The sequence below is a fragment of the Pseudorasbora parva genome, chromosome 4 (genome assembly GCF_024679245.1).
Source record: "Pseudorasbora parva isolate DD20220531a chromosome 4, ASM2467924v1, whole genome shotgun sequence".
Classification (NCBI taxonomy): Eukaryota; Metazoa; Chordata; class Actinopteri; order Cypriniformes; family Gobionidae; genus Pseudorasbora; species Pseudorasbora parva.
In genome coordinates this window covers 182,645-197,500 of record NC_090175.1, presented here as the reverse complement: position 1 = coordinate 197,500, position 14,856 = coordinate 182,645, and the positions used below count along the sequence as shown (strand labels likewise).

General features: G+C 49.9%; 1 protein-coding gene across 2 annotated transcripts in view; it reads left to right on the top strand.

Annotated features, from left to right (window-relative positions):
• Positions 1–13,198, top strand: part of LOC137072589 (transmembrane channel-like protein 7) — a 22,985-nt gene extending 9,787 nt beyond the window's left edge. The window contains exons 10-17 of one of the 2 annotated variants that reach the window (XR_010904652.1): positions 563–677; positions 768–865; positions 1,078–1,261; positions 1,382–1,512; positions 2,143–2,298; positions 12,077–12,155; positions 12,232–12,918; positions 12,958–13,198. Coding sequence is in view for 1 of the 2 variants with exons in the window: in XM_067440432.1 (XP_067296533.1) it covers positions 563–677; positions 768–865; positions 1,078–1,261; positions 1,382–1,512; positions 2,143–2,298; positions 12,077–12,155; positions 12,232–12,390 (922 nt within the window). In the remaining variant the exon portion in view is untranslated. Of the gene's footprint in view, positions 1–562; positions 678–767; positions 866–1,077; positions 1,262–1,381; positions 1,513–2,142; positions 2,299–12,076; positions 12,156–12,231 lie in introns of both variants that reach the window. The other variant, XM_067440432.1, reaches the window with a different exon arrangement.
• Positions 13,199–14,856: the final 1,658 nt, after the last annotated feature.

Genomic DNA, 14,856 nt, shown 5'->3' with positions numbered 1-14,856 from the left:
TGTTGTTCCTGATGTAGGACCATGAGGGATGAGATAACCTCCGATTGCATGGTGGCAGCTGCTTCTTCCTTCCCGGGTTTCGGCACCACTGTTCGATCGTGATCAGGAAGAGAGAAGGCAGGGACGGCTTGCTGGAGACTCTGGTTACTTTTATTATACTCTATTTGTCACAGAACATAAGTCCCGCCCACTGTCGTTCAAAATAAACTTAAATGTTTCTCAAGTCCCAGTCCAACGGCTCTCCAGAGCCTGGTCAATCTCCGTGTGTGGTTCCCGAACCTCAAGACAGTCTCTTTCCCAGAACACCTCTACCTGGGGGTTAAAATGGTCTCTCCACGCCCATTACTGGAACAAGACACAGGTGTTTATTATTTGCACTTGACCCACTTACTGCGCACCTGTCTCCCGAATTTCTTTCCTATCACAGACCTCACTAAACCACGCTCCCGGCGTCACAACACTTCTGGCAATATAGTGTACCTGCAGGGGTTAGCCTCTGAACTGGGAGACATCAGTTGTGTTCATTGTGAGTGTGTGTGTGTGTGTCTGTGTGTGTGTTCAGGTGTGTGTTCATGCGATTGGCCAGTATCGGCGTGCTGCTCTTCTCTCTGTGGGTCCAGATCACTTCCTGTGGAAGCTCAGAATGTCCATGTGGCTACAACCATGATATGTACCCTGTATGTCCCCCCCCCCCCCCCCCACACACACACACACACACACACGTATGTTGTGTCTGTCATCGCGTGTCTAATTTGTGTGTCCTGCAGTGCTGGGAGACTCACATCGGGCAGGAAATGTACAAGCTGGTGATCTTCGACTTCCTGATCATCGCCGCCGTCACCATCTTCGTGGAGTTTCCCAGGAAGTAAGGAGAGTGTGTGTGTGTGTGTCTGTGTGTCTGTGTGTGTGTGTGTGTGGTGTGTGTGTGTGTCGTGTTTCAGGATCGTGGTGAATGTGCTGTGAGTGTGTGAGTGTGTGAGTGTGTGGTATGTGGTGTGGTGTGTCAGGATCGTGATGAATTTGCTCAGAGTGTGTGTGTGTGTGTGTGTGTGTGTGTGTGTGTGTGTGTGTGTTTAGAATCGTAGTGAATCACTGTGACTGTGGGCTGACCAGATGGTGGGGTCAGCAGGAGTTTGCGGTCCCTCAGAATGTGCTGGAAATCGTCTACGGCCAAACCATCTGCTGGATCGGGACCTTCTACTGCCCGCTGCTTCCTGCAATCAACACAGTCAAATACATCCTGGTCTTCTACCTCAAAAAGGTCCCAATGCATGTTGGTTTAGATCCTTAGTGCATGTTGTTTTAGGTCCTCAGTGCATGTTGTTTTAGGTCCTCAGTGTAAAGGTGTCTGCTTTACCCAGCGGCTCTTTGACCTCCATAGGTGTCTCTGGTGACGAACTGCCGTCCCGCCACACGCCCGTTTAGAGCCTCCAGCTCACACTTCTTCTTCCTGGTGGTGCTGCTGATCGGATTGGCTCTGGCTTCTGTTCCTGTCACCGTCAGCATTGCAGAGTGAGTCCTCATCCCCACACGCACCCATCAATCAATCAATCAGTCAATCGATCAATCAATCAGCTTTATTTATATCGCTCTTCTCCAATGCCGATTGTGTCAAAGCAGCTTAGGTGTTAAACAGGACAATACTGCAGCAGAATTAGATCTGGCTTTACAGTTGTTCTGGAGAAAACAGTGATGTTATCAGCTTATTTTAATTTATTATAGAGCGACAATGTTGGCAGATCAGTATTATAGTTTATAGAATTAAATATGACCTTAGTAATTAATTTTATTTGTATATTTAGTTGAATAACTCTGATCATAATGTTAGTGTCCTCAACTGAGCAAGCCAAGCCAAAGGCGACCAAAGGAACCGAAACTCCATCAGGGCATGATGGAGAAAAATAAACCTTAGAGAAACCAGACTCAGTTCTCCTCTGGCCTATTAACGCACTGTGTATGATTATTATTCCTGCAAACTTACAGGTCAGAAATCATATTAGATCGGAATATTCAACATTTCTGGGTATCATGCAAGAGACGGTTTATTAAGGATGGCGTGTCGATTACACAAGAATATGATCAGGGTTAGTATTAATAGCATCAAACCGATATCCCATCTGGCCTCATTGAGCTGTATTTCAGGATCCAGGCGTCGCGGGTCTGTGGCCCGTTCGTCAGCTACAGCACCTCATGGAAGGTGGTTCCGGGCTCCATTTCCCAGCTGCCCCTGGGCCTGCACTCCTTCCTCCTGGCGCTTGCCTCCGAGGCCTTCGCCGTGTCCTTCTTCGTCATCACCTGGTGAGGAGCATCTCCTTTAACTCTGAAAACTAATCAGTCTCATTTCAATTAAAGTTTTAAAAGTTTGTGCCTAATCTGGTGTTCTGGGTCAAAAATGACCCACCTATGAGAAATCTCTCATTATGCTCTATTATCCCCAAATACTGGACTCAGTCTTTTAGCAACTTGAGCATGCGGTCAATCAGAGACACACAAACTGTGCTAACTGAAGGAAAACAATTTGATAAATATATCTGCGAGCAGCAGAGATCAGGGATCAAGCATTTAAGGCCTTTAAGCACCAATATTTAATGAATGAGTTGACGGACAGTGGGGGTCCTAGTGGCAAAATTGTCCAGAGTAGGGAGTTCTGCCATGTGGTATGAAACGCACACGAAAAACACAAAGGTGGCCGATTTCTCTCGAATTTCTCACAGGCCTCTAGGGCCGTAAGTCAGACAGGCCCAGCGAGTTTGTTCCGATCAGCTTCCATTAACCTCACCTAAAATCTGCTCAAATTTGTGTTCTCAAGGTCTTGGCACCTTGGACGATGACAACGAATGCCATTTTCCAAGTCAGTTGAACTAACAGTTGGGTGGACATTGCCATTTTCATGTTTTTTTTCTCTGTTATAAGTGGTCCTTCATGTGTCCTTTTTCACATGACCATAGAATGAGCTCTTACATAGGTGCAGCGAAACTATCTAATTTAATTTAATTTCTATTTTTTTGATAACTATTGACAATCAGACTCCAGAGAATCTTGCTGCTCTGATTTGGTTCAAAATGTCCACCTTAAGCCAAGGATTCCAATGATATAAGACACTTGAGCCTACGCCTAACAGTTTAGGACAGGGGTCGCCAACTGGCGGACTCCGGCACGGATCCAGACCGCGAGATGCATCCATCCGTCTCAGGTAGCCTATCTCACACCGGACGCTCAGCTCAGCTCCGCGTGCGTCTCAGGTAGCCTATCTCACACCGGACGCTCAGCTCCGCGTGCGTCTAAGGTAGCCTATCTCACACCGGACGCTCAGCTCAGCTCGGCGTGCGTCTCAGGTAGCCTATCTCACACCGGACACTCAGCTCAGCTCAGCTCCGCGTGCGTCTAAGGTAGCCTATCTCACACCGGACGCTCAGCTCAGCTCGGCGTGCGTCTCAGGTAGCCTATCTCACACCGGACGCTCAGCTCAGCTCGGCGTGCGTCTCAGGTAGCCTATCTCACACCGGACACTCAGCTCAGCTCCGCGTGCGTCTCAGGTAGCCTATCTCACACTGGACGCTCAGCTCAGCTCCGCGTGCGTCTCAGGTAGCCTATCTCACACCGGACGCTCAGCTCAGCTCAGCTTGCATCTCAGGTAGCCTATCTCACACCGGATGCTCAGCTCAGCTCCGCGTGCGTCTCAGGTAGCCTATCTCACACCGGACGCTCAGCTCCGCATGCGTCTCAGGTAGCCTATCTCACACCGGACGCTCAGCTCAGCTCCAAGTGCGTCTCAGGTAGCCTATCTCACACCGGACGCTCAGCTCAGCTCAGCTCAGCTCCGCGTGCGTCTAAGGTAGCCTATCTCACACCGGATGCTCTGCTCAGCTCAGCTCCGCGTGCGTCTCAGGCAGCCTATCTCACACCGGATGCTCTGCTCAGCTCCGCGTGTCTCAGGTAGCCTATCTCACACTGGACGCTCAGCTCAGCTCCGCGTGCGTCTCAGGTAGCCTATCTCACACCGGACGCTCAGCTCAGCTCAGCTTGCGTCTCAGGTAGCCTATCTCACACCGGATGCTCAGCTCAGCTCCGCGTGCGTCTCAGGTAGCCTATCTCACACCGGACGCTCAGCTCCGCATGCGTCTCAGGTAGCCTATCTCACACCGGACGCTCAGCTCAGCTCCAAGTGCATCTCAGGTAGCCTATCTCACACCGGACGCTCAGCTCAGCTCAGCTCCGCGTGCGTCTAAGGTAGCCTATCTCACACCGGATGCTCTGCTCAGCTCAGCTCCGCGTGCGTCTCAGGCAGCCTATCTCACACCGGACGCTCAGGCTGCCTGAGACGCACGCGGAGCTCAGCTATCTCACACCGGATGCTCTGCTCAGCTCAGCTCAGCTCCGTGTGCGTCTCAGGTAGCCTATCTCACACCGGACGCTCAGCTCAGCTCCGCGTGTCTCAGGTAGCCTATCTTACACCGGACGCTCAGCTCAGCTCCGCGTGCGTCTCAGGTAGCCTATCTTACACCGGATGCTCTGCTCAGCTCCGCGTGCGTCTCAGGTAGCCTATCTCACACCGGATGCTCAGCTGAGCTCCGCGTGCGTCTCAGGTAGCCTATCTTACACCGGATGCTCTGCTCAGCTCCGCGTGCGTCTCAGGTAGCCTATCTCACACCGGATGCTCTGCTCAGCTCAGCTCCGCGTGCGTCTCAGGTAGCCTATCTCACACCGGACGCTCAGCTCATCTCCGAGTGCGTCTCAGGTAGCCTATCTCACACCGGACGCTCAGCTCAGCTCAGCTCCGCGTGCGTCTCAGGTAGCCTATCTCACACCGGATGCTCTGCTCAGCTCAGCTCCACGTGCGTCTCAGGTAGCCTATCTCACACCGGACGCACAGCTCTGCTCAGCTCCGCCTGCGTCTCAGGTAGCCTATCTCACACCGGACGCACAGCTCAGCTCAGCTCCGCGTGCGTCTCAGGTAGCCTATCTCACACCGGATGCTCTGCTCAGTTCAGCTCCGCGTGCGTCTCAGGTAGCCTATCTCACACCGGACGCACAGCTCAGCTCCGTGTGCGTCTCAGGTAGCCTATCTCACACTGGACGCTCAGCTCAGCTCCGCGTGCGTCTCAGGTAGCCTATCTCACACCGGACGATCAGCTCAGCTCCGCGTGCGTCTCAGGTAGCCTATCTCACACCGGACGCTCAGCTCAGCTCCGCGTGCGTCTCAGGCAGCCTATCTCACACCGGATGCTCTGCTCAGCTCAGCTCAGCTCCGTGTGCGTCTCAGGTAGCCTATCTCACACCGGACACACAGCTCAGCTCCGCGTGCGTCTCAGGCAGCCTATCTCACACCGGATGCTCTGCTCAGCTCTGCTCAGCTCGGCGTGCGTCTCAGGTAGCCTATCTCACACCGGACACACAGCTCAGCTCCGTGTGCGTCTCAGGTAGCCTATCTCACACTGGACGCTCAGCTCAGCTCCGCGTGCGTCTCAGGTAGCCTATCTCACACCGGACGATCAGCTCAGCTCCGCGTGCGTCTCAGGTAGCCTATCTCACACCGGACGCTCAGCTCAGCTCCGCGTGCGTCTCAGGCAGCCTATCTCACACCGGATGCTCTGCTCAGCTCAGCTCAGCTCCGTGTGCGTCTCAGGTAGCCTATCTCACACCGGACGCTCAGCTCAGCTCCGCGTGTCTCAGGTAGCCTATCTCACACCGGATGCTCTGCTCAGCTCCGCGTGCGTTTCAGGTAGCCTATCTCACACCGGATGCTCAGCTGAGCTCCGCGTGCGTCTCAGGTAGCCTATCTCACACCGGATGCTCTGCTCAGCTCAGCGTGCGTCTCAGGTAGCCTATCTCACACCGGACGCACAGCTCAGCTCAGCTCCGCGTGCGTCTCAGGTAGCCTATCTCACACCGGACGCACAGCTCAGCTCAGCTCCGCGTGCGTCTCAGGTAGCCTATCTCACACCGGACGCACAGCTCTGCTCAGCTCCGCATGTGTCTCAGGTAGCCTATCTCACACCGGATGCTCTGCTCAGCTCAGCTCCGCGTGCGTCTCAGGTAGCCTATCTCACACCCGATGCTCTGCTCAGCTCCGCGTGCGTTTCAGGTAGCCTATCTCACACCGGATGCTCTGCTCAGCTCAGCGTGCGTCTCAGGTAGCCTATCTCACACCGGACGCACAGCTCAGCTCAGCTCCGCGTGCGTCTCAGGTAGCCTATCTCACACCGGACGCACAGCTCAGCTCAGCTCCGCGTGCGTCTCAGGTAGCCTATCTCACACCGGACGCACAGCTCTGCTCAGCTCCGCATGTGTCTCAGGTAGCCTATCTCACACCGGATGCTCTGCTCAGCTCAGCTCCGCGTGCGTCTCAGGTAGCCTATCTCACACCGGACGCTCAGCTCAGCTCAGCTCCGCGTGCGTCTCAGGTAGCCTATCTCACACCGGACGCACAGCTCAGCTCAGCTCCGCGTGCGTCTCAGGTAGCCTATCTCACACCGGACGCACAGCTCTGCTCAGCTCCGCATGTGTCTCAGGTAGCCTATCTCACACCGGATGCTCTGCTCAGCTCAGCTCCGCGTGCGTCTCAGGTAGCCTATCTCACACCGGATGCTCTGCTCAGCTCAGCTCCGCGTGCGTCTCAGGTAGCCTATCTCACACCGTACGCACAGCTCAGCTCAGCTCCGCGTGCGTCTCAGGTAGCCTATCTCACACCGGATGCTCTGCTCTGCTCAGCTCCGCGTGCGTCTCAGGTAGCCTATCTCACACCGGACGCTTAGCTCAGCTCCGCGTGGGTCTCAGGTAGCCTATCTCACACCGGACGCACAGCTCAGCTCAGCTCCGCGTGCGTCTCAAGTAGCCTATCTCACACCGGATGCTCAGCTCAGCTCCGCTTGCGTATCAGGTAGCCTATCTCACACCGGATGCTCTGCTCAGCTCAGCTCCGCGTGCGTCTCAGGTAGCCTATCTCACACCGGATGCTCTGCTCAGCTCAGCTCCGCGTGCGTCTCAGGTAGCCTATCTCACACCGGACGCTTAGCTCAGCTCCGCGTGCGTCTCAGGTAGCCTATCTCACACCGGACGCACAGCTCAGCTCAGCTCTGCGTGCGTCTCAGGTAGCCTATCTCACACCGGATGCTCTGCTCAGCTCCGCGTGCGTCTCAAGTAGCCTATCTCACACCGGACGCTCAGCTCAGCTCAGCTCAGCTCCGCGTGCGTCTCAGGTAGCCTATCTCACACCGGACGCTCTGCTCAGCTCCGAGTGCGTCTAAGGTAGCCTATCTCACACCGGACGCTTAGCTCAGCTCCGCGTGCATCTTAGGTAGCCTATCTCACACCGGATGCTCTGCTCTGCTCAGCTCAGCTCAGCTCCGAGTGCGTCTCAGGTAGCCTATCTCACACCGGATGCTCAGCTCAGCTCCGCGTGCGTCTCAGGTAGCCTATCTCACACCGGATGCTCTGCTCAGCTCCGAGTGCGTCTCAGGTAGCCTATCTCACACCGGACGCACAGCTCAGCTCAGCTCAGCTCCGCGTGCGTCTCAGGTAGCCTATCTCACACCGGACGCTCTGCTCAGCTCCGAGTGCGTCTAAGGTAGCCTATCTCACACCGGACGCACAGCTCAGCTCAGCTCAGCTCCGCGTGCGTCTCAGGTAGCCTATCTCACACCGGATGCTCTGCTCAGCTCCGAGTGCGTCTCAGGTAGCCTATCTCACACCGGACGCACAGCTCAGCTCAGCTCAGCTCCGCGTGCGTCTCAGGTAGCCTATCTCACACCGGATGCTCTGCTCAGCTCAGCTCCGCGTGCGTCTCAGGTAGCCTATCTCACACCGGATGATCAGCTCAGCTCAGCTCCGCGTGCGTCTCAGGTAGCCTATCTCACACCGGATGCTCTGCTCAGCTCAGCTCCGCGTGCGTCTCAGGTAGCCTATCTCACACCGGATGCTCAGCTCAGCTCCGCGTGCGTCTCAGGTAGCCTATCTCACACCGGACGCACAGCTCAGCTCAGCTCAGCTCCGCGTGCGTCTCAGGTAGCCTATCTCACACCGGATGCTCTGCTCAGCTCAGCTCCGCGTGCGTCTCAGGTAGCCTATCTCACACCGGATGCTCTGCTCAGCTCAGCTCCGCGTGCGTCTCAGGTAGCCTATCTCACACCGGATGCTCTGCTCAGCTCAGCTCCGCGTGCGTCTCAGGTAGCCTATCTCACACCGGATGCTCAGCTCAGCTCCGCGTGCGTCTCAGGTAGCCTATCTCACACCGGATGCTCTGCTCAGCTCAGCTCCGCATGCGTCTCAGGTAGCCTATCTCACACCGGATGCTCAGCTCAGCTCCGCGTGCGTCTCAGGTAGCCTATCTCACACCGGATGCTCTGCTCAGCTCAGCTCCGCGTGCGTCTCAGGTAGCCTATCTCACACCGGACACTCAGCTCAGCTCCGCGTGCGTCTCAGGTAGCCTATCTCACACCGGACGCACACATGCGTGCAAGCTCAGTTTTGAATCGACTTCTGACAGAAGAACTGCACGATGGGTTTATCTTGTAGCACAGGGTGAAATCAGGACGATTTGAGGGAAATATAATATAAATGTAATAAACCGTGCAGCTCGTGGCGTGTCCGTTTTTATTTCGGCCACCATTTTCCGTCTTTACGTTCAACTCAGCTCAGCCTTTTGAAATGTTCTTTGAGGTTATTTACGTTTTTCTGGATTTAAAGGAACAGTTGAAATAAAGAGGTGAAATGTTTCTTGCACTTTTTTCATTTTTCCAACACTCACTTTATTTTTACCTGTTTGTGTTTCTGGATAATATCGCTAAAGATTATTTCCAGTGCAGTTTGAAGCACAGAGAGAGCAGTGCTGAAGATAGCCTACATTTAGTTAGGGAGAGACTATACATGTGATTGAGCATAAAATTATGTTATGAGATTTCCGTTTTGTTTTTTAACCAGGAGGGTTTGTGTTCATTGATTGTTACTGTTTATCTCCGTTCAGCAGAAAAGGCACTTTAGTTGCTAGTAATGTTGAAATTAATGTATTTTTGTACCAATGCAACTTAAACAGAACAACCTCAAAATGAGATACATTTATTAAAGGATTACCTATGTTTGCTTTAACAATATGAAAAGACATGTTTATCTATAAGAGAACATTTTATATTTTGTTCAATAAAGACATTCATTTCTTTAGTCTGGCAAAAAGACATCAATTCATGTTTTTGGTATATAATTGTCCGGACCTCGGCCAGTGAGGCAGGTTTATTTACTGGACCCCAAGTAATTTTAGTTGAAGACCCCTGGTTTAGGAGCAGAGGTGGGTAGTAACGAATTACATTTACTTCGTTACATTTACTTGAGTACATTTTTGGGGTAACTTGTACTTTTAGAGTATATTTAAAAATGGGTACTTTTACTTTTACTCAAGTACAATTCTTGTGAAAAAACTGTACTTTTACTTCGTTACATTCGGTGGCGTTCCTCCGCTACTGTCAATGGTGATAATTAATTATATATTTTAAAATAAGTATGACTTGCAAGTCTCGCGAAACGTTGGAGAGGCTGCATCGTGAGAGGTGGATACGCATCACCTGCATAAAATTAGCGCGCGTTTAGTCAGAAGATGATGGCCGAAGCAGAGGGAGATGTGTGTGAGCTATGGCCGAAGCAGAGGGAGATGTGTGTGAGCTATGGCCGAAGCAGAGGGAGATGTGTGTGAGCTATGGCCGAAGCAGAGGGAGATGTGTGTGAGCTATGGCCGAAGCAGAGGGAGATGTGTGTGAGCTATGGCCGAAGCAGAGGGAGATGTGTGTGAGCTATGGCCGAAGCAGAGGGAGATGTGTGTGAGCTATGGCCGAAGCAGAGGGAGATCTGTGTGAGCTACGGCAGAAGCAGAGGGAGATGTGTGTGAGCTATGGCCGAAGCAGAGGGAGATGTGTGTGAGCTATGGCCGAAGCAGAGGGAGATGTGTGTGAGCTATGGCCGAAGCAGAGGGAGATGTGTGTGAGCTATGGCCGAAGCAGAGGGAGATGTGTGTGAGCTATGGCCGAAGCAGAGGGAGATGTGTGTGAGCTACGGCCGAAGCAGAGGGAGATGTGTGTGAGCTATGGCCGAAGCAGAGGGAGATGTGTGTGAGCTATGGCCGAAGCAGAGGGAGATGTGTGTGAGCTATGGCCGAAGCAGAGGGAGATGTGTGTGAGCTATGGCCGAAGCAGAGGGAGATGTGTGTGAGCTATGGCCGAAGCAGAGGGAGATGTGTGTGAGCTATGGCCGAAGCAGAGGGAGATGTGTGTGAGCTATGGCCGAAGCAGAGGGAGATGTGTGTGAGCTATGGCCGAAGCAGAGGGAGATGTGTGTGAGCTACGGCCGAAGCAGAGGGAGATGTGTGTGAGCTATGGCCGAAGCAGAGGGAGATGTGTGTGAGCTACGGCAGATCGCCCGTACGTGGCCTCATGTTCAGCCTGTTTTCAGTCCAAGATGTCAAAAAGAACAGTTTCATAATCTAATGCATGCTGTGTGCACCAAAATGAACTGACATCTCAGCATACAATAATCCCAGCTCCAACCTGAGAAAACAGCGGTAAGTGTAACAATGATGCCTATATTTGAACACTATTAATGGTAATTTGGTAACTATGGGCACTTTTCCTTTATTGTAAAACTATTTCACACACTGTCCGAGTGTTTTCCTCATATGCGCTCTTGTGCAAGCATTGACAAATCGTTTGAATCCTCCGAACACACGTCCACAAACAAACGTTCACATCTGCACATTTACATATCTTTTTTTTCCTCATAAAACGAGCAACCTCATTGGCAGAATGTACCTGTGACAATGTGAACAGCTTGGGAACGAACCCCGTGAAGAACGAGTGATGATAAAAGAGCTCAAAGACGAGTTCCTAACACAAGCTAAAAATACATGCACACAATTTTATTTTTGTCACATTTGCTTTTGTTAACACTTTCGGGTAGGTTTAGTGTGGGTGTACGTTAAAAACACAACGTAACACAACATGTCAGATTCACGCAAATCTGTTCTGGAGAAAAAATAAGCTTTTAGCGCCACCCAGTGGACATTTCACTTTGAAACTCGCAATATGTGCGTATTGGTACATATTTTGTGGTTTGCAAAACCGTTGCCATATTTACTGATGAGATCAGGCTAAAAACGAAACCAACTGAATAGCCTAATGTGACATCTTGCATTTATACACATATCCGGACAGACAACAGTCTGCAGTGTATACACACATTTAAAAATGGGACTGTATTTTTAAGAAAATGCATAAACTTATAAAAATATAAGAACAAAGTATGTTTTAAAAAGAGCTGTGGTTAGCCCAGCACACCATTAATTTACACTGTTTAACCATTAGACACAAACACACACACACACACACACACACACACACACACACACACACACACACACACACACACACATATATATATATTTGGAGGTGTGTGAAAGCTCTAGTCTGAAATTCAGGGTTTTTGCTTCGTATCAATCAGATCGAAAGTAACCAAGTACTTGAGTAGTTTTTTCATGTAATACTTTTTTACTCTTACTCAAGGAACTATTACGATTGTTACTTTTACTTGAGTAAAGATTTTGGCTACTCTACCCACCTCTGTTTAGGAGCGCCCCCATCAGGCCGATTGGGATGAGTTTTGGTGTCGTTGTAGGTGGTGTGAGTATTACCAGCCCTGAAACTTTCCCCTCTCTACAACTTACGGTTTGGTCTGCCCTCTCCGTTTTAGAGGAGAATGCTGATCCTTGGAAACTTGAACAATTACAATAGAGTTTATGCTCTTGAGCCGCTAAAAAGATTGAATCCAGTATTTGGTGATAATGGCACATAACCAAAGATTTATAAGCACTTTTTCATAGACAGGGCATTTTTGAGCTGGAACATCACAGGTGTAACAATGTGGAAAGGAGAAAGCACAAAGATGATCATAATGGTCAGTAAGTCTTCACTGCTAGTGAAGTCAGTAAGCTTCTCTCTCTCTCTCTCTCTCTCTCTCTCTCTCTCTCTCTCTCTCTCTCTCTCTCTCTCTCTCTCTCTCTCTCTCTCTCTCTCTCTCTCTCTCTCTCTCTGTGTTGCAGTCTGGGGATGTTCTATGTGATTGCCTTGGCTGGAGCTCATAAGCGTGTGATTGAGCAGCTCCGAGATCAGCTGGCCATGGTGAGACCCCACATCATTATGCTGCCTCTCCTTTGGGTGATGGTGAAGACTCTGAATGTGTGTGTTCTCTGTGCAGGAGGGCCGAGACAAGCGCTTCCTGATTGAGAAGCTGTGTCAGGCTCAGCAGGCTTCATACTCTCGCTCCCAGAACCCCAGGCCTCCGCGGGCCAGAACCGGTCCTGACGCGGGCCTGTATTTCGTAGAGCCGCCGGCGGTGCTGGAGACTCTGGCCTGACACTCGCTCTGCTCACTAACACTACAGCTCTTCACTGTGGTTTGGTTCTGTGTTTACATAATATACAGGTGTTTTGGGAATATATATTTGTTATGAGTGAAGTGCTTTACTATCGGCACAATAAACTCATAAAGCACTGGCTGAGCAACATTAAAGGGATTCTAATTAGACCCCATTGACATGCATTATACGAGCAGCGGATGGAGCTAAAAATCTTAGTTTGTGTTCTACTGAAGAAACAAACACACCTACATCTTGGATGCCCTGCAGATAAACATAAAATGTTAATTTTTGGGTGACCTATCCCTTTAAGGGATGTCACACTGAGTATTTAACTGTGTTTGACCCACTCAGACGTGTAAGAGTAGTTTTACGTGTGTGTGACAACATTCAGTTGTCAGTCTATGTATAAACTTGCTATATTTTGCGTTTACAAACACATTCCTGGCCCTTTGTTTGTTTTGTGTTTTTGTGTGTGTATTTTTAGTTAACTGAGTTAAGTTAACCAAACCAAGGGAAGCTGGGTGTGTGGTTATTTCAGCAGTTAGTCCCTGCTGGGCAATAGAGAAAGCATTTGATAATTATGGATGCAGTTTTTACTTTATTTTAATTCACTGAGATTCATACAGGTGTTTCATAGACTGTAGCATCACCAAGCTCTAATAACACACATACTGACTACTTTCTCGAACAAAACACTATGTAACAGCACAATTTATGGTATTATGTATTAAACATGTGTGCAAAAAAAATGGTCTTGTTGTGTCCTTCAAGAAAAAAATGAAAATATATAAGGAATTATGACGCTGAGGGCTTTTATTTTGACGGGTTGTTATGACGCTGAAGGCTTTTAATTTGACGGGCTGTTATGACGCTGAGGGCTTTTATTTTGACGGGTTGTTATGACGCTGAAGGCTTTTAATTTGACGGGATGTTATTACGCTGAGGGCTTTTAATTTGACGGGCTGTTATGACGCTGAGGGCTTTTAATTTGACGGGATGTTATTACGCTGAGGGCTTTTATTTTTACGTGCTGTTATGACGCTGAGGGCTTTTATTTTGACGGGCTGTTATGACGCTGAGGGCTTTTATTTTGAAGGGCTGTTATGACGCTGAGGGCTTTTATTTTTACGGGTTGTTATGACGCTGAAGGCTTTTAATTTGACGGGCTGTTATGACGCTGAGGGCTTTTAATTTGACGGGCTGTTATTACGCTGAGGGCTTTTATTTTTACGGGTTGTTATGACGCTAAGGGCTTTTATTTTGACGGGCTGTTATGACGCTGAGGGCTTTTATTTTGACGGGCTGTTATTACGCTGAGGGCTTTTAATTTGACGGGCTGTTATTACGCTGAGGGCTTTTATTTTTACGGGTTGTTATGACGCTGAAGGCTTTTAATTTGACGGGATGTTATTACGCTGAGGGCTTTTATTTTGACGGGATGTTATTACGCTGAGGGCTTTTATTTTGACGGGATGTTATTACGCTGAGGGCTTTTATTTTGACGGGTTATGACGCTGAAGGCTTTTAATTTGACGGGATGTTATTACGCTGAGGGCTTTTATTTTGACGGGTTGTTATGACGCTGAGGGCTTTTAATTTGACGGGCTGTTATGACGCTGAGGGCTTTTATTTTGACGTGCTGTTATGACGCTTAGGGCTTTTATTTTGACGTGCTGTTATGACGCTAAGGGCTTTTAATTTGAAGGGCTGTTATTACGCTGAGGGCTTTTATTTTTACGGGCTGTTATGACGCTGAGGGCTTTTAATTTGACGGGCTGTTATTACGCTGAGGGCTTTTATTTTTACGGGCTGTTATTACGCTGAGGGCTTTTATTTTTACGGGTTGTTATGACGCTGAGGGCTTTTAATTTGACGGGCTGTTATTACGCTGAGGGCTTTTAATTTGACGGGCTGTTATGACGCTGAGGGCTTTTATTTTTACGGGTTGTTATGACGCTGAGGGCTTTAAATTTGACTGGCTGTTATGACGCTGAGGGCTTTTATTTTGAAGGGCTGTTATTACGCTGAGGGCTTTTATTTTGAAGGGCTGTTATGACGCTGAGGGCTTTTATTTTGACGGGCTGTTATGACGCTGAGGGCTTTTATTTTGACGGGTTGTTATGACGCTGAGGGCTTTTATTTTGACGGGCTGTTATGACGCTGAGGGCTTTTATTTTGACGGGCTGTTATGACGCTGAGGGCTTTTATTTTGACGGGCTGTTATGACGCTGAGGGCTTTTATTTTGACGGGTTGTTATGACGCTGAGGGCTTTTATTTTGACGGGTTGTTATGACGCTGAGGGCTTTTATTTTGACGGGTTGTTATGACGCTGAGGGCTTTTATTTTGACGGGCTGTTATGACGCTGAGGGCTTTTATTTTGACGGGCTGTTATGACGCTGAGGGCTTTTAGTTTGACGGGTTGTTATGACGCTGAGGGCTTTTATTTTGACGGGCTGTTATG